This window comes from Carettochelys insculpta, chromosome 30 (assembly GCF_033958435.1).
Source record: "Carettochelys insculpta isolate YL-2023 chromosome 30, ASM3395843v1, whole genome shotgun sequence".
Taxonomy (NCBI): Eukaryota; Metazoa; Chordata; order Testudines; family Carettochelyidae; genus Carettochelys; species Carettochelys insculpta.
In genome coordinates, this window is record NC_134166.1 from 11546574 (window position 1) to 11564482 (window position 17909).

Consider the following 17909-nt stretch of genomic DNA (forward strand, 5'->3'; position numbering starts at 1 on the left):
TGGGGAGCTGGGACTCCCGGGTGGGGCTCACAATGCATTGGTGGCTCCATTGTCCCCTTCTAGGGGCAGCAGGGCCCAGGGGCACTGTGCTGAGCTCTGCCTGGTTCTCCGAGCACAGAGTTGGCATCGTGCAGGCAGGAATGTTCCCTCCACCCCCTGGGTTGGTGCTCTGTGCCGGAGCCGCGCTCAGCTGCTGGAATTACCGGGTTGGCTGAGAAAGTCTGTCCAGGATGGGAGCTGCCCCAGAGGGGCTCGACCCCATGACGCTGAGAGTCTTCTATTCTACCAACTGAGCTGGCCAGGCCATTGAGCAGCACATGGCTGCCTCTCAGCACTGGCTGAGCTGTCTTCCTGGGGCGTTATGTGTGTCTGTCCCCCAGCTGCTCCACCCCAGAGTGGGGGCCTTTGTTTAGGCTCAGGGACTGGCAAATGGAGGGTTAGGATGATGGAGGTTTCACTCACACCACCAGAAAGGCCTGATCTGCACAACTCGCTTTCCACCCACAGCCTGTGGGATTGTGTGCATAGGGGGCTGAGATGCAGCTGCATCTGGGGTGGGGCAGATGGGGAACGGCCGCATATAGCACTGCATGGGGCTGGCTTGCTGAGATCTGGGATGTGGCCCGAGAGGGGGCAGGGCAGCCAGGGAACAGCCCCACACAATACCGGCTAAGGACGGCTCGCCCAGCGCTGGTCCCACAAGTGCAACTGTTTGTGAGCACCCCAAGGACACCCGGCCCCAAAGAACAGCTGGGCCCAGCCCCGAGCAGGCCCCAAGGGAGGCCTGTTACTGCAGCGCTGTCGACCAGGCTGGCCATCCTCTGTCACTGTCAGGGCCACTCTGAGGTCCCTGGACCCTGCCTGGTGCTGGGCTCTGGCCTGATGCCCTCTTGAGGGCCGCTCCAGCCCCACACATCGAGGAAACCTCTGCACACAGTGTGGCCGAGGAGCTTGATGGCCTGGCCGGGGCCGGCGTTAGGGAAAATGGCACCCTGGCGAATTGAGTTTGGTGCCGACTCCTGACCCCCAGGTCTCCCTGCTCCCCCAACCCTCCAGGACTCCCCGCAGCCCATCACATCTGGGCCATTGCCTCACCCTGTGCACCATCTGCATCGAAGAAGACGTCAGAGCCCAACTGACCCCAGCAGAGTGGCCGGATTCTGGGGGCCCAGCTCTGCAGGCGATGCCGCCACCGGCAGCGACAGGAAGAGTTGCTTCTTGCTGCTGGAGCGCCTGGCACGTGGCATGGGGTGCTGGGGGCATCATGGTGGTGTAACCGCTCACAGGCCAGCTCGAACCTGGGCCTGCCGGGGCTCAGGGCAACTGAGGGGCTGCTGCAGCTGGAGATAAAAGCTTCTGTGTCTTAGCTCAGGCTGCAGAGGAGGCTCCTGCTTTCCTGCTGTGAGTGGTCCGGGGCCACTAGATGGAGCAGCAACCTGCCTCTGGGAGTATGTTACGCAGTCCCAGGGGGCTGCACCTTGGTGGTATAACTGCTAACAGGCAGGCTCCCACCTGGGACCTCGGGAGCTTAGCGCAGGCATCTCTGCAGCTTGAGCTAAAGGCCAGCTGGTGCTCAGCACAGCCCGAAGAGGACTCTTGTTTTTTCTCTGTGAAGGGGTCCGGGTACCACGACACGGGACAGGGACCCATGCCAAGGTGTGTGGGCTGCACCAGTGTTTCCTGCAGCCCTTCGACTCCTCCTGGCTCCCCCCGGTGCCGGGTCGGGTTTTGTGGGTGGGGGGCAACGTGAACCACGATCCCCGGGACCACTCAGGCCCCTGACAGCTGGAGGTGTTTGCAGGTAACTTCAGCCTCCGCTGACGGGAGCACCGTGTCTTAGATACTATTTTTGCTGTGTCCATCCATCTGTCTGTCTGGGCAAGTTCCTACCATCTCGCCCCCACATACACACACCGTGCCAGCCCAGCTGCACCCCTGGCTAGTGTGGGGCCTGGCCCAGCCCCCCGACAGAGTCCTTCCCCCATGCCAGCCCCTCTCCCAGCCAGCGCGGATCTCAGCCCAGCCCCCCCAACAGGCCCCTGCCCACACCCTGCCAGCCCCATCCCCTCTCCCAGCCAGCGCGGATCCCAGCCCAGCCCCCCAAACGGGCCCCTGCCCACACCATGCCAGCCCCTCCCCCACAGCCAGTGCAGGTCCCAGCTCAGCCCCCTGGCAGAGTCCCCCTCAGCACCATGCCAGCCCTTCCCCCGGCCAGCGTGGGGCACGGCCCAGACCCCAACAGAGCAATCCCTGCAGCCAGCACAGAGCCCAGCCCGTGAACTTAGGCCGTATATTACAAGACATTTCTGTATCTAACTTTCTTCCAGCCCAACTTCCACTTGCGGGTGGAGCTGCAACTGGGGCTCCAGCCCAGCTAATTATTGTAGAAGGAAAGAAAAACTTGGCACAACCTCGACCTGAAGCCACGCTCAAAGTGCGTGTAACGTTAGAACGACCAGGCGCTCCTACAGCGAGCTGTTCCCGCCCCAGGGCCTTGAGCTCTCGGCTCAGAGGTACCCGTCTGAGAGGCTCTCTTCGGTAGAGACAAATAAAACAAGACTCATAGACTCAGAGATGACGAGGACAGGAAGGGACCCGAGTAGCCCTCAGCTCATCTCCTGCACTCGGGACAGGACCAGGCACCAGATCATCCCTGACAGGTGTTTGTCTCACCTGCTCTGAAAGGGCACAGCAGAGCAGGGCGGAAGAATTACTTCTTGTGCCTTGCTCCCAGTATGGGGTTGGTTTTTTTGCAATAGCCTCACGCTACTGACTCATAGTTAGCTTGTGGTCCACTATGCCTCATCGATCCCCTTCCGCAGTGCTCCTTCCTAGCAGTCAGTTCCCATTCCGGGTTTGTGCAATGGGCTGTTCCTTTCTAAGCAGAGGACTTTGCATTTTTCCTGCTTGAACTTCATTCTGTTACCTCAGACCATTTCTCCTATTTGTCCGGATCATTTTGAATTTTAATCATATGCTCCACCGCACTCACAACTCCTCCCAGTTTGGTATCAGCTGCAAACCTTACAACTTATGCTCTCTATGCCATTATCGAAATCATCGATGAAGATATTGAATAGAGCTGGGCCCAGAACTGCTCCCTGCAGAACCCCACTTGTTATGCCCTTCCAGCATGAGTGTGAACCATTTATACCTACGCTCTGGGAATTGGTACCAACTAGTTACACACCCATCTTATCGTAGTCCTGTCTAGGCTGTATTTCCCTAGGTTATTTATTAGGTGGTCATGCAAGACTGTATCATACACTTTACTAAACTCTAGGTATACCACACCTCTCCCTTCCCTCTTATCCACACAGCTTGTTGTCCTGTCAAAGAAAGCGATTAGATATGATTCAGTCTTTACAAATCCACGCTGATGATTATTTATCTCCTTCTTATCACCATCTTCCAAATATTTGCAAGAGGGTTCCCTCATTATTTGTTTCCTTATTTTTTCTGGCGCGGAAGTTAAGCTGACTGGTCTGTCGTGTCCTGGGTTGTCCTTATTTCTCTTTCTATAAATGGACACAATTTTTGCCCTTTTCCAGTCGTCTGGAATCTCACCCACCTTCGGTGACTTTTAAAGAGGCTAGCTAATGGCTGAGATATTTTTGGGATACGTTTCATCAGTCCCTGGTGAATTGAAGATATCTAACGCTGTTGAGAAATTTTAAACTTGTTCTTTTCCTATTTCAAGTTTTGGAACAAAGAACACCATTTCTGCATTTTATATTTTTATTTTTCCCTCTTCATTGAGCAGTGGGCCGACCCCATCTTTGGTCTTCCTCCTGCTTCTAATATCTTTGGAGAATGTTTTCTTGTTACCGTTTATGTCCCCAGCTAGTTTGAGATTGTTTTGTGCCTTCATCATTCAAATTTTGCCCCTCCATGCTTGTGTTATTTGTTTATATTCAACCTTTGTAATTTCATCTAATTTCTGTTTTTTGTAGGCTCCTTTTTAATTTTTAGATCATTCAAGAGCTCCTGGTTAAGCCCACATGGTCTGTTGCTCTATTTCCTATCTTTCCTACACAGTGGAATAGTTTTGCTCATGTGTCCTTAATAATGCTTCTTTGAAAAACTGCCAACTGCCTTCAGATGTTTTTCCGTGTAGTGTTGCTTCCCACAGGAGCTTACCTACAAACTTCCCTGAGTCTGCGAAAGTCTGTCTTCTTGAAATCCAGTGTCTTTATTTTGCTGGTCTCCCTCTTACCATTCCTTAGACGAAATGAAATCTGCTCACTTTCCCTAACAGACATTAGAAAGCACACTAAGGACTTGCCAGACACCCACCACATCTGCAAGAGATGCAGCAAGGACTGTCACTCTCGTGTGGGTCTTCATAGTCACAATAGAGCAACGAAGGGTCCTGTGGCACCTTATAGACTAACAGAAAAGTTTAGAGCATGAGCTTTCGTGAGTTAACTCACTTCTTCAGATGCATCTGAAGAAGTGAGTTAACTCACGAAAGCTCTTGCTCTAAACTTTTCTGTTAGTCTATAAGGTGCCACAGGACCCTTCGTTGCTCTACAGATCCAGACTAACACGGCTACCCCTCTGATAGTCACAATAGACGCTGTAATGAAGTCCTCAATTGAAACTATAAAGGGCGCGATCCATAGTCTATGCAGACTGAAGGATGCCTACTACATTCTGGGTTACTGCCTTTATCTCTTACAGTTTAGCCAATTGATTTTCAATAGAAACTAGTGCTGTCAACAGATCGAAAATGAATTGCAGGACAGCTTATCACAATTATCTTTATTACTTTTATTACCCGATGGGGCTTTTTTTTTATTCATGATTTCAGTAACTCACTGCTCAAAGAATAAAACAAGCAGTCCTGTAACTCCTTAAATACTCACAAATGTCTTTTTTAGCTTTCCCGGGGGAAAGACCCACTTCTTCAGATTCATGGTTTTGTGAAGCTACAGCCCAACAGGCTGCCCCTCTGGAAGCACCGAACTCAAGCCCGAGAGAGGAACATCATTGTGAAAGGCCCAGAAAACAAGCCGTCCTGGAGCACCTTAAGGACTAAGGGGTTCGTCTCCTGGGAGCAGAAGTGGGGCTGCCGCACCACAGCTCCTAAGTGAAACTGTCCGGCTGTCCGGGCTCCAGGCCTGGCTGCTCGGGGAAGGCCCAGGCCCGCACGTCGCCCCCACTCGGACCAGACAAGGCACCGACCAGTCAAACCAAAACTAACCCAGAGCAACGCCCCTTCCCGCCCCCGGCGTGTCTGCAGCGGTGCCACCCCAGCAGCCCGACGCCGGCAGGTGGGTCCGCGGGGTGGAGGAGTTGGGGGTGATCGGGGCCGGGGTTCGCGCTGCGCCCCGAAGAGCTGGAGGGAGCCGCGGAGATGGGGTGCGGGGGGGGGGCAGGCTGAAGTCAGCGCCGCCCCCCCCCCCTCCGCGGGGCGCTTCGGAGCCGCTGGCCGGGCAGCGCCAGGCAGGAGCCCGGGGGCGGCGCACGCAGCGGAGCAGCCCCGGGGGCGGCGGGGGTCCCCGGAGCCCGTCCTGCGCTTTGCCCGCCGCGCCCTGGGCCGGAGACCGCCGCTTCCCCGGGTCGGGCCGGGCCCAGCGGCCGGGGGGGGCTCCCTGCGGGCCTCTCCGCAGAGCGGCTGGGCGAGCGCTGCGCTGCGCCGGGAGGTGGGGGGCTCCCGGCCGCGGAGAGACCCCTGAGCTGCGGGGGCAGGAGGGGGCTGGTTCCTTGGGAAAAGGGCTCTGGCCCCCCAGCTCCACCCCCCTAGTCCGAGTGTCCCGGGAGCCCCCCACCCCCCCTGCTCTAACCACTGCACCTCACTGCCCGGGGAGAGCCCGGGAGTCCTGGCTCCCAGTTATTATCCACCTAATTGGGAAACTTTCCTTTCTTTCCGTTCATCCCCCTCCTAGTTGCTCTGTTGGTTCCTGTCTGCACACTGGGGACAGCCGTCCGCAGCCCACATGGAGGCCGGGCCCTCAGGAGTCGTCCTGCTGACGCAGATCATACCCGAGCACCAGTCCTCTGCCCAACCCCGGTCTTTACGCAAATTCTACCAGGGGGAGCCCCTGGCTCTGGGGGTGAGTTGCACAGGTTGGCCACCTGCAGGTCATGGAAAGTCTGTGGGAATTAGGCACCTAACTCAGGCACTTTTCTCAAGCAGAAGATGCATGAACCTGCAATTAAGGTGCCTAAAAATAACTTTGAGAAGCTCAGCTTGAGCTAATTTGTAGCAAGGCCTTGGTAGCCTTAGTATTGATGATCATCCATGGCTCCTAGGGAGCACCTATCATTTTGTAGTACTTTACAAATGAGGAATCATGGAGAAACTGAGTCACAGTAGGGAAGGGGGTTTTCCTGTGGTCAACCAGCAGGTAAGAGGCAGAATTGGGAACAGAACACAAACCTAAGCCTCTGTTTAGAGGCTTTATCCTCTAGTGAATGATTTGCTATTTAGAAAATAAAGATTCCGTGTAGTAAGGAGTGAGTAGCTGCATAGTAAGGACTGAGTAGCCACATAGTAAGGGCTGAGTAGCCACGTAATAAGTTCCCTAGGATGTGCCTCCTGACCAGTAACACTCTGCCCCATGGTCTCTCGGCAGATCACACAAATACTGACGAGTGTCATGCTAATAGCTTTTGGCATCATCCTGCTCATGGCAGACAATCACCATCTGGTTTCGATGGATGTAGGGACCCCTGTGTGGATGGGGAGCCTGGTAAGTCCTGGTGGCAGAATAAGGGAGGATATCCTCTCCAAATCCTCCCTGCAGGACAGTGTAGTGATCCTGCACCGTGCTCTGAGCCTGGCCACAGTCTCTGGGAGCCCAGGCAGCACTGTCAGTGGTAAGAGAGTGGCTGGGACTTTGGCCGTGGAGCTAGGGGAGCTGGTGGTTGGCCCCTGACCTGCTGCTGGCCTGCTGGGTAAGCTTGTGCATTTCCTCTGAGTCCTTTGGGGTGGCCGCTGGCTGTATGTCTGTGCAGACTCCCCTTCCCCATCTTCAGCTGAGTCCTTGTAGGGCACACAGTGCCCCAGCGTAGGGGAAAGGGTAGAATGGGGGAATCTGGAGTGACCCAGGTCTGGCTGGGAAGTGTGGGGCACATAAGGCCCTTGGCATGCGGGGAGGGATCCCCGGGGTGTTTAGTGAGTTGGCCAACGTCTGACATCCCCATTCCTCCCATCCCAGTGGATTGATCCTCACCCTGCTGCTGCGGGAGGGAATTGCCATTATCCCGAATGGCTGGCGGGGAAACTGAGGCACCGGCGGGAGGGCACCGGTACAGTCTCACTTGCTGTTGGGTGGAGAGTGGGCAGCAGCCTTCACCCATGTCTGCTTTCCTCCCAGTTCATCATTTCAGGGTCCCTCAGTGTGGCGGCTGCCAAGAAACCCAAGATTTCATTGGTAAGGAACAAGATGTTTGTCCTGGTTTTTTCAGCCAGCTGGAATTCCGTGGGGTTCCTCCCCTGCCCCGGCAAATGAAAACATGAAAACTCTTGGTGCAAGTTCACTGTGAAAGTACCGGTGGAAAATTGTGACTCTTCCCCCAAAATTTAACACCCCCCCCATATAGAACCAGCTACAAACTGCTGAAAATGGAAACTTTTAAACCCAAAACTAGTCAGAAAAGGCAGAATTTGCAGGTGAAAATTGCCCAAAATGGAAAATTTCATCCCAAAACAGCCTCTAAAATTCTCCCCCTTCACCAGATTTTTTTAGCCCTTCCCAAAGGGCTGGAAATGGCCAACAGTTGCCCCTGCAAAGAGCAAATTGTTAGCTGGTAGCTACTAAAAAGTGGAGGGAAAATGAAAATTAAAATCCCCAAAACCTCAGGCCGGTGTCAGTGGAAACTACGGCGGACATCAGCCAAGTGCCCGTTTGGGGCTGGGCAATGTGAAAAGGAGCAGGAGAGCTCTGGGTATAGGGCCAGCTGGGACCCCCTCAGCTTGTGTTGCTTGATGTGAAATCTCCCCCAGTCAGCATGGAGAGTGGGCGAGGACGGAGCAGGTGTGGACAGCTGGGCGGGGGGTGGGGATGAGGCCCTGGGCTTCCCTGCCTGTGATTCCCACCTCTCCCAGGTGAAGGCCATGCTGGCTATGAACATCATCAGTGCCGTCCTGTCCGGAGTGGGCATCATTCTCCATTCCCTCTCGTTCGTCATGTACTACCCTTACCGCTTCTGTGATTGGGACCAGGGGTCCATGTCCTGCGCCCCGGCCTCCCAAGTGCCCATGGTGAGTCGGGGTGCCCTCGGGCCTGCCCAGCTCTGCCCAGCTGAGCTGGGGCATCGGTGCTGCCTGAGACCAGCTCAGCAGGGTGGAGCAGCTGGGCCTGGTGCCTGGCATGGCATTACGGGGAGGCAGGAGACAGGGAGTGGGACGGGGGCTGAGCAGGTTGTGCTGTGTTGAGGTGGGAAGGTTTGGGCCCAGCAGGGGCACGGTGGGAGCCCATTGGGAGGGCTTTGTGGTGGGGGGGCAGGGTGGGACCCTGCAGGTGGCAAGATTCTGAGGGGGGCAGGGTGGGAGCCCAGCTGGGGGCCTGGTGCTGAGGGGGGCAGGGTAGGGGCCCTATAGGGATTGCCTTGCTGCAGGGAGTAGGAGGCTCAGTGTGGGGAGCTGTGTCAGTCAGTCCTGGAGGGTCTCCCCTGATTAGGATACCATCTACGGAGTGGCTATGATTCTCCTGGTCTTCACCATCCTGGAGTTCTGTGTCTCCATCTCCAGCGCTGCGTTCGGGTGCAGAACCATCTGCCGGGACAGCTACAGTGACACGGTGACAGTCTCGGGGGGGAGGGAAGGGAGGGGGAGGGAGGTTTGGGGTTCGAGCTGAGGGGCTGGGAGGCAAGACTCCTGCCTTCTCCCCCTGGCTCAGAGAGGGAAGTGGGGGCTAGTGGTTAAATCCCACGGTCAGGACTGCTATGCTTCCTCGGGGGGAAAAAATGTTTCCAACCCATCTTTTTCTAGGCTAGTTAAGAGGTGTGCCCAGGGAGGGGCCTGGGGTGTGATTTTATGGGCAGTGTCTGTGCGGTCCCCTGTAGGGCTGCAGGGGAATGTGGGGGGAAGAAGGGAGGCGTGGTGGCACAGGGGAATGTGGGGGCAGGACATAGGCTGGCCCCAGGGCTGCCCCTCATACTCTGCTCCTGTCTCTCCCTCCAGTCTGTGGTGATTTATCAGACCATGGGCCCCCCAGCTGCCCCCACCATGGAAGCCCACAAAAGCCCACCCCCTTACCAGGACTGCCAGACCCCCTGAGCTGGGCCCAATGCCAGCAGCCACCTACCTGAGCCACTGCAAGCTGCTGCCAGCCCTTCCGGGGCCCCAGCGCACATGGGCCATCCCTGCGGATAGCAGCACTCGCTGGAGTCCTGTTCCTGAGGGTGCTGTCTCCGAAGCGGTCACGCAGCAGCGTATTGAAAAGGAGGGCCGGGGGCTCCAGCCTGGCCAATGACAGCTTGGTCCCTGCTGAAAGGGTCTGACCCCCTCTGCTGCCATTCACCCCCTCTCTCCACCCCCAGTAAACGTTTCATACCAAGGACTAGCCCATCTCTGGTTCTTACTCCGCAGCATCCCCTGACTTGGCGCAGAGACCCGCAGCCCCAGGCCTGGCCTTGGTGTTGCAGACACACCAAAACCCTGGGAGGGCACCTGCCAACGAGTGAATTTAATGCAGCAATAAAGGCGGTGAGGTGGGAACAGGCAGGCTTGGTGCATGTCCCAGGCCCCTGCACTGCAGTAAAGGGGACAAGCTGAGATCGGTCGGGCTCGGTGCACGGCTCAGATCTCAGCACTGCGGTAAAGGGGACAAGCTGAGATCGGTCCGGCTCAGTGCACAGCTCAGGTCTGAGCACTGCAGTAAAATGCAAGGAGTGACATGCGCTAAATCCATGTGGGGCTGTGGGTAGCCTGGGGAGCTGGTGTTCCTCGTGGGGTAGGTTAGAGACCTAACTGGTGCCAGCTGAGTGAGGGGTTCACAAGAAACACCCCTCCCCCACTAAGCCATCTTCTCGCAGGTGAGGTGCTGAGTGGGGTCAAGCCAGGGCTCAGCTCCTGCCTGAGTCCCTCACCGGGCTTGCATGGGGCCCCTTTGTCCCTCCAGGGAGCGTTGCTCAGCATGGCGCTCACCTGAGCATGGTGCTGGGGCTGGATGTGTGGCTCCTGGGCCCATGGCAAAGGAATGGGGTGGTGCTGGGAGTGCGCAGGTGGGCAGCCCGCCAGGCCCAGCTGCATGGTCTGGGTGATGGGCATGAAACATGAGGCAGCCCCAGGGGCTGGGAGTTCAAATACAGGCCTGGGTGGAAATCTGGAGAGGGTGTAAACCTGCGCTGGCGGGGGCTGGGCACACAGGCGAATGCGAAGGGGCTCAGGTGTGCAAAGGGTGTGAATGTTATTGGTGGAAGGATCAGAGATGGGTGGGAATGGAGGGGAGGGGGTGGTAGGGGGCAGGCACCAGGGGCCTTAGGGGGTGGGAAGGGATTGTGGTGATACACCTGTGTGCTGTGATTGGGGGTGGGGCTAGTGGTTAGCGCGAGGAAGCCTGGACTCCTGGGTCTCCGCCAGCTCCGCGAGGGGAGTGATTTCGAATGGTTGAAGCAGGTAGCAAGGAAGTAGAAGTCAATTGCAGGGAAAAATCTGCGCCGTCCCCCTCAACAGTCCACAGCCCCAGCAGGTGCAGTGTGAGCAGGCAGTGTCTGCACCTGGGGCCCTGTGGTGAAGGATGTGGGGACCTAAGGAACTCGCCCTGGGCTGGAGCAGACCTGACAGGTTAACACTGAAGAGCAGCTGAGAAACGACTCCCTCTCCCAGTAACCTGCTGCTCCTTCCTGAGCCCGAGCCCCATTCACAGCAGGGAACCCCCTGCCAAGCTCCCTGGTGCCCCCTGCTGAGCCCCCCTGACCCCAGCAGCATGGCGCCCCCTGCAGATCACTGTGGTATTGAGGGCAGGAGTGGCCCCTGGGCGGCCTGGGCTGTACTGGGGAGGGCCTGCGTGCACCCTGTACTAGCTGAGGGACCCCTCCTCCCCATTGTCCCTTGCCAAGCAGGCGCCAGGGATGCTGGCCCTGCGGAAGGGCAGGGAGGGGAGGGGGTGTTTTCCCCATTGTGGGGGCCTCACCACAGAGTCCCGGGGTTTGTGTACAGGAGAAAAGCGCAGCCGACTGAGGCACCAGCAGCTGTGGCAGACAGGAAAGCTGGGGCTTGGTCCCATGCAGCGCTCCTGTCAGCGGTGCCTTTAACAGGAGCAGGTCTGCCAGCTGCTGACCTCCCCACCCTGGTGCTCACAGTCCCACCTCCCAGCCAGGCGTGGGGCTCACCTGGGGCCCAGCAACCTGCTCGGCCACTGCTTCCTGGTGGGGGCTTGGGGGGCAGCCAGCATCAAGCAGATATCTCTAGGTCCCGGTTTGACAAAGCCCTGGCTGGGATGGTTTAGTTGCATTGGTTGGACTCAGTCACCTCCATCCCCATTCTTCTGTGACATTTTTTATTCCCAAATCTAGTGCTTTTAATTGGTACCTTCTGCATGTCCTGTTTTCCCAGACACCACCCAGCACACAGGGGAAACACTCTGTTTGGCTGAGGAAGAAATTGCAGAAAGGGGAGGGGTTTTCCCAACTACAGTGTGCTTGGCTCAGAGAGCAGCTGGGAGGGTAGATGCAGCCATCGAGCAGGGAGGCCTGGTGGTGGTGAGGCCTGGGCAGAGCAGGGTTTCTGGAGCTCCCCAGGATGGGCCCCTTGTTTACAGTTTGGGGTCCAAGTTCAGCTGTTTGCAGCCAGGGCCAGCTGCACAGCTGGTGGAGGGTGAGCGGGAGGCAGGCCAGGCTGGGGACAGGGCTTTGCCCTGGCCGGGTCTCTCTGGGGTTGCCCCAGGTTACGGAGTGGGATATTGGTGTACGAGAGTCGGGGAGACTCTCCCCTGGCTGTGATGGGGCAGACAGATTTGGGCATTCCTAGGCTCATGCATGCACACGAACGCCCAATAAACAGACACACATGTTGCCTGAGCTTGGCAGCTAGTCAGGGCAGGGTGCTAGGGACATCCCAGCTGGAGGCACAGTTCAGGGCTGGCCAGATTGGCTCTGAGGAGGTTTTGTTTATTTGCAAGCAGCATGCAAAGTCCAGGGGCCCTGCACCCCAGTCAAACTGCCACTCAGCTTGCAGCCCCCACACTCCCTGCCCAGCCCAGCCCTGGAAGGTCTGGCTCCATCTTTTCCCAGGCTCCCCTGGGGTGGACAGGGCCCCACTTGGCTGTTCTGCCGACCGGCCTCTGCCTCGCTCTGTGTGTAAACATGAGGCTGAGCCAGCCACGGTGCTCAGGGCTGTGAAAACTTCATGCTGTGAGTGCTGGAGCTGACTGAGCTGCACGCTGGGCGCGGACACAGCCAGACCCATGTTGGGATTCACCTGTTGGCTTCCCTGGCGTTTCTCAGGCCAGTGATGGGACCTGCCCTGCTGCCAGCAGCGGAAGGTTCTGCAGTGCAAACACTCTGTGTGTGTGTGTGGGCGTGCATGCGTACGCGCGCGTGCAGGGTTTTAACCAAAACAACAGCACAGTTTCCCCCAGCCCTTAACGTAAACATACATGCTCAGCGACGCCTGGCCACAATAGACACACAACAGAGTCACAGTCCCAGCACGCTCACACATACATGCATGTTCACACACGCGCACACACACACTCAGGGAGACACATAACAGAAACACGCATTCACACTCTTAACACACAGACACATCAAGCCGGCAACCACCAAGGTGCAACATGAACACACAGACACTGTTCCCCTCCCCCATAGTAAGCCAGGCAGAAAGTCATGTGCATGCAGACACACTGACAGGCCCACCCGACAGTCAGCCACCCAGAAAGGTTTGCGCAGACACGGGCACATGAACAATTCCAACAGTCAGACACAGGGAGCGTCACCGACACACCCAGAGTTCCACCAGATAGTCAGCCGGAGTCATGTCCAGCTACGCACAGTTTCCCCAGCCAATCAGCTACCCAGAGAATAAGGCACACACGGACACTCCCACCAGCCATACCGGCATGGGCAGACTCGGACATGTGGACAGTTCCAGGAGTCAGACATGCAACGTTGCCTGCACACATAGCCATATGGCCAGTCAGCCACCCAGAGAGTCATGTGCCCACCGGGACAGTCCCACCTACGGACGGACAGAGGCAACTGTATGCTGCTTAGTCCATTGCGGAAGAGCGATGGCTTGGTATCTGGGGTGGGCGCTCTAGGTACAACCACAGTGTTTTGGGGGCTACCCAGCAGCCCACATCCAGTGTCTCCCCAGCCTGTGCCCCTCTCCTGGCCTCTAGATCCCCTCCCTTTCGTACACCAGACACTTCCTTTTCCCCAGACACTAATCTATCTCTAGCCCCAGACTTGCTCACGCTCTGTCTCTCCCGACACTGCAGCTACCTGTGGCTATCTATCTACGTAGAATAGCACAAGCTTGCCAGGACTCAATCAGAAAGGTTAAGGGACAAAATGAGTTACACCTGGCCTGGAACATCAGTGGTAACCAGCAGAGAGGAGGCAGCTGGACTGGAATCCTGTTCTGTTTCCTGGCAAAATGAGACATGTTCCTGGGGGATTATCTGATTGGGTCTGGGCCTGGACACCGACAGTGGGTGCTTTGGGAATGGAGCCACAAGACAGACTTTACCTTGTGTTGTACAACCCTGCACTGTGATGGTGAACAGGATGTGGGGTCAGGGAAGGGGTTACAATCGCTAGAAGGGACGTGAAGCTGTAATTAATAGAGCTGTGAGATGCACAGTTTGCAGAAGAGAAGTCTGAGGGGTGATTTAACAGCAGCCTTCAACATCCTGAAGGGGAGCTCTAAAAGGGATGGAAAGAAGCTGTTCTCAGTGGTGACAGATGGCAGAACAAGGAGCAATGCTCTGAAGTTACAGAAGGAGAGGAGTAGGTTGGATCTTAGGAAAAACTTTCGCCAGGAGGGTGGTGAAGCACTGGAATGCGTTGCCTAGAGAGGTGGTGAGAGCTCCATTCCCTAGAGGTTTTTAAGTACTGGCTTGACATAGTCATGGTGGGATGACTTAGTTGGGGGTTGATCCTGCTTGGAGCAGGGGGCTGAACTCAATGACCGCGTGAGGTCCCTTCCAGGTCTGTGATTCTATGATTCTATGGTTAACGTTTGTCAGGCAAAATTCTCCAGGTCTCCAGCATAATGCACCTTGCTGAATACTAATTTTGTTTTCTATTTTTTTGGTTGGAGGCTTTGTCTGTTTTGCACCCAGAGGTCTGGCATCAGCCTTGCAAAACGTCCGAAAACTGTTTAAGTGTTGGGTTTGGTGCCGGTTCTGTATTAACCCCAGCTCCTGACTGCACTCTCCAGTGTGAAAGGGGACTGTTTCTGTGGGTTTTTTTTCTCCTAGCGCTGTGCAGAGAAGTGCAATTAGGAAGCTGAATGTTTTTCAAAATGTGTGAGCTGCAAAAAAATCTCTAGAAACTCCTTCCAAAGTGGCCTTGTAAATCTTGCCATGGTCTTCTCTCTGTCTGTATGGCAAATTTCAAGATAATCTAAGCCCCTGGTCTCCAGAGAGGATTGAAAAAAAGTAGGAGAAGCATGTTGACATTTAAAAAATGAGTCACTGAAGGAAGAGCTGTGTCTCAGAAACTCCATGCATGAATAAGCCCAGTATTGCAGCCTAATTTTCTACCCTGCTCCTTAGCTGGTTAGTAAATTTTCAAACTACTCTGACTTTGTATTTTTGGAGAGGTTTGCCCTGTCAAAGCAGTGCAGCCAGGCAGCTGACATTTTAAAAACGGGTCATTCTAGGGACCTGTATCTCAGGAACCCCTTTAACAAATGACACCACTTTTATACCACAAGCTGCCTTGGTAGGCCCCGAGTTGGCACGCCAGTTTTCTAGGTGGTTGGCCCAGGCATGTGGATTTTAAAACAGTTTGGATATCCCCAGCCATGCTGAAATGCTTACAAATGTTGGACTTTAAACCCAAAATATCATTTTGCACTGCAAATAGTGTAAGTAGCTCATCCAGAGCCCCCCCTCCCAGTGCGGAGAAGAACATGCAAGAAGCATGTATTAACCTAGCTGAAATTTTCTTCAGCGGTTTCAGTCAAAGGCATGCCAGTTTTAGATAAGGGGAAATGCACATTTATTACCTAAAGAAAACTAGATGACAAGTGTTGGAAAACTGCCGTAAGCAGATGACCTAGCAAATAAACAAAACCGTCAACCAAGCCTAAGGTATGAGCAAGCTGACATATGAATTACCAATTTCTCATAGCAGCAGGCTGGCACATTCTGAAGGCAGGAGTGTTACTTGCTTTGCAGCTTGAGATTCACTGCTCCTGCCCCCGTTCAAAGCCGTTTCCTTTGGGATCTTTGCTCATGAGTTCGCCTTGCTTCATAGAGCCTTTCCATGGGGTGGGAACCCTTCGGTTAAAACTTGGTTCCTGGCCCAGTTTGTGGAAAATACAGGGACAAAAAATGGAGCCCAGAGTCACGTGAGCTGGCTGTATGGCCTGGTAGATTCATAGTGGCAATTATTCATAGGGTGTCTGGAAGGCTGGGGGGCGGGGAGGAGAATAAAGTTCTCTCAAGGCCCAGTGGTGCAATTTGTCTCTTGTTCCCTATAGTACATAGCTTCTGGATCCCTCTCTGAGGCAACTCTCAGGGGCTTGTCTCTTGCTGCTCAGGCAGGTTGGAGGTTGGGGGGCTGATGTGGGGCAGATGGCCGGGGAGGGAGCTGGGAAGGGAGCATGGGGACTCCTTGCACGGTGTGCACAGCTGCTTAGGAGTGCTTTTCTGCAAATTGGTTTCTGGCTGTTTGCACCGAACCATAAATGTTATCTTAAACAAACAGTTGTCTGATGAAAGGCCCTTCCCCCCGCCCCATGGGCCCCTGGATAGGAGTGTTGCCAAGTGTCACAATCTTTAGTTTATTTCTTATAGACACACAGGGCTCCAACCACCAGCCCCGACTTCGTTCCTGGACCTGGTACTCGATCCAGGAGTTCTGACTGCCAGCTCCCTCTAGGCCCTCCTTGTAGATGAGAGATGCCGAGGAGAGGATCTGGTGAACAGTGTGGAAGAACCGGCGCAGGGAAGTGACATTTATCCAGGCACCTAAAGCGGGACAGAGGGACCAGCTGAAGACATCGGGAGGCAGCAGGTTTAAAGCAAACACCAGAAGTGTTTCCTCCCACGCTGTGTCCTCAGCCTGGGGCGCTCACAGCCAGGGAGGGTGCAAAGATCAAAAGTGGAACTGGGTTCTGCAAAGACCCAGGTAAGCTGTGGGAGGACAATAGGGTCTGTGGAGCAGTACAATGTCCTGTGCCAGGTGCCACAAGCCTCTGACTGTCCGGCGCTCAGACTGGGAGGGGTCGCTCACTGACTGCTCAGGTCTGCCATAGAACCGACAGGCTGGAGGGGACCTCAGGAGGTCATCACGTCCAGCCCCCTGCCCAAAGTAGGATCGTCCCAGCCAGGGCTTAAACCCCTCGAGGGATGGAGATTCCACCCCTCTGCAGATACCCCACCGTAGCGTGTCACCTCCCTCCCGTCCACTCCCTCTGAGGCAGCTGGCGCCAGCCATGTCAGAGGGGAAATGCTGGTCAGGGTGGCCCGTTGGCGAGCCCTGTGTGTCTGCTCTTAAGGGTTCCTGGATCTGGGAGCAGCATGTAGGTGTAACTGTCCCAACAGGTGGGCTTCAACTTTGGACCTCTGGAGCTTAGTGCAGAAGCCTCTACAGCGGTGGTGTCCGACTGAAATTCATCCAATCGCCACAGCCCCTCCCCTGCAGCCAGGCTCCCCAGGCATGGGCATCCCCCATACCCCCCCAGCCAGATTACTCACGGGGCACAAGCTGAGCCAGGGCTGTAGCTGCCTGGGGCTGGAACCATACCTCGACTGGAGCCCCCGGGACCACCCTTGCCTCTGCCGCTGCTGACCCCGTGTGCTTGTCTCACCATCATCAGGATAACGCTACTAATTTTACACCTTAGGCCTCACTGTCTGGAGACAGAGGACAATCCAAAGAGGGGGTGAACTCACCCCACACTGCATGTGTCTTCCCACCTGTCACAGCGGGCAATAAACCTAACCAAGTGTCTTTGCTCCTCAGTGGCTGTGTCTACACTGGCATTCCTCTTTCGAAAGAGGTATGCAAATAAGGTAAATCAAAAATGCAAATGAGTCGCAAATTTGCATACCAGAGGCATCATTTGCATATTCGTATTTCAAAATAGCTTCTTTCAAAAGAAGAAGACCATTGTAGACACTGCTGTTTCGAAAGTCAACCGCGTCTTCGAAAGCATCCTTCCCTTTTTTATGGGAAGAAGGATTCTTTCAAAGACAGGGTTGACTTTCGAAAAAGCAGCATCTGCACTGGTTTTCCTCTTTTGAAAGAAGCTATTTCGAAATAAAAATATGCAAATGATGCATCTGATATGCAAACTTGTACCTAATTTGCATTTTTTGATTCCCCTCATTTGCATATCTTTTTTGAACGAGGAATGCAAGTGTAGACACAGCCAATGGGTCAGTTGTTACTTGGCAGGTTAGTCAGGTAAGCTGGGTCGACTGTACAGAGTTAGGAACACACAGGCCGTGTCTACACTAGCCAAAAACTTCAAAATGGCCATGCAAATGGCCATTTTGAAGTTTACTAATGAAGCGCTGAAATACATATTCAGCGCCTCATTAGCACACGGGTGGCTGCGGCACTTCGAAATTGACGCGGTTCGCCGCCGCGTGGCTCGTCCAGACAGAGCTCCCTTTCGAAAGGACCCCTGGCTACTTCGAAGTCCCCTTATTCCCATCTGCTCACAGGAATAAGGGGACTTCGAAGTAGCTGGGGTCCTTTCAAAAAGGAGCCCCGTCTGGACGAGCTGCGTCAATTTCGAAGTGCCGTGGCCGCCCGCATGCTAATGAGGCGCT

The 17909-nt window shown here is 55.3% G+C and overlaps 1 protein-coding gene across 1 annotated transcript; it reads left to right on the forward strand.

The window, feature by feature from the left end:
* Positions 1-5155: 5155 nt before the first annotated feature.
* On the forward strand, positions 5156-9512 carry LOC142003950 (membrane-spanning 4-domains subfamily A member 4A-like). Its single transcript, XM_074981344.1, has 7 exons — positions 5156-5276; positions 5892-6059; positions 6582-6698; positions 7326-7382; positions 8057-8212; positions 8631-8750; positions 9134-9512. Exons 2-7 carry the CDS (start codon positions 5943-5945, stop codon positions 9227-9229), a joined length of 663 nt encoding a protein of 220 aa, XP_074837445.1. The 5' UTR covers positions 5156-5276; positions 5892-5942; the 3' UTR covers positions 9230-9512.
* The last annotated feature ends 8397 nt before the right edge of the window (positions 9513-17909 follow it).

Coding starts and splice junctions, on each gene's coding strand:
- LOC142003950 (XM_074981344.1), top strand. CDS start 5,943: ATGGAGGCCGGGCCCTCAGGAGTCGTCCTGCTGACGCAGATCATACCC. Junction 6,060..6,581: donor GGGAGCCCCTGGCTCTGGGG/GTGAGTTGCACA, acceptor GTCTCTCGGCAG/ATCACACAAATACTGACGAG. Junction 6,699..7,325: donor CTGTGTGGATGGGGAGCCTG/GTAAGTCCTGGT, acceptor CTTTCCTCCCAG/TTCATCATTTCAGGGTCCCT.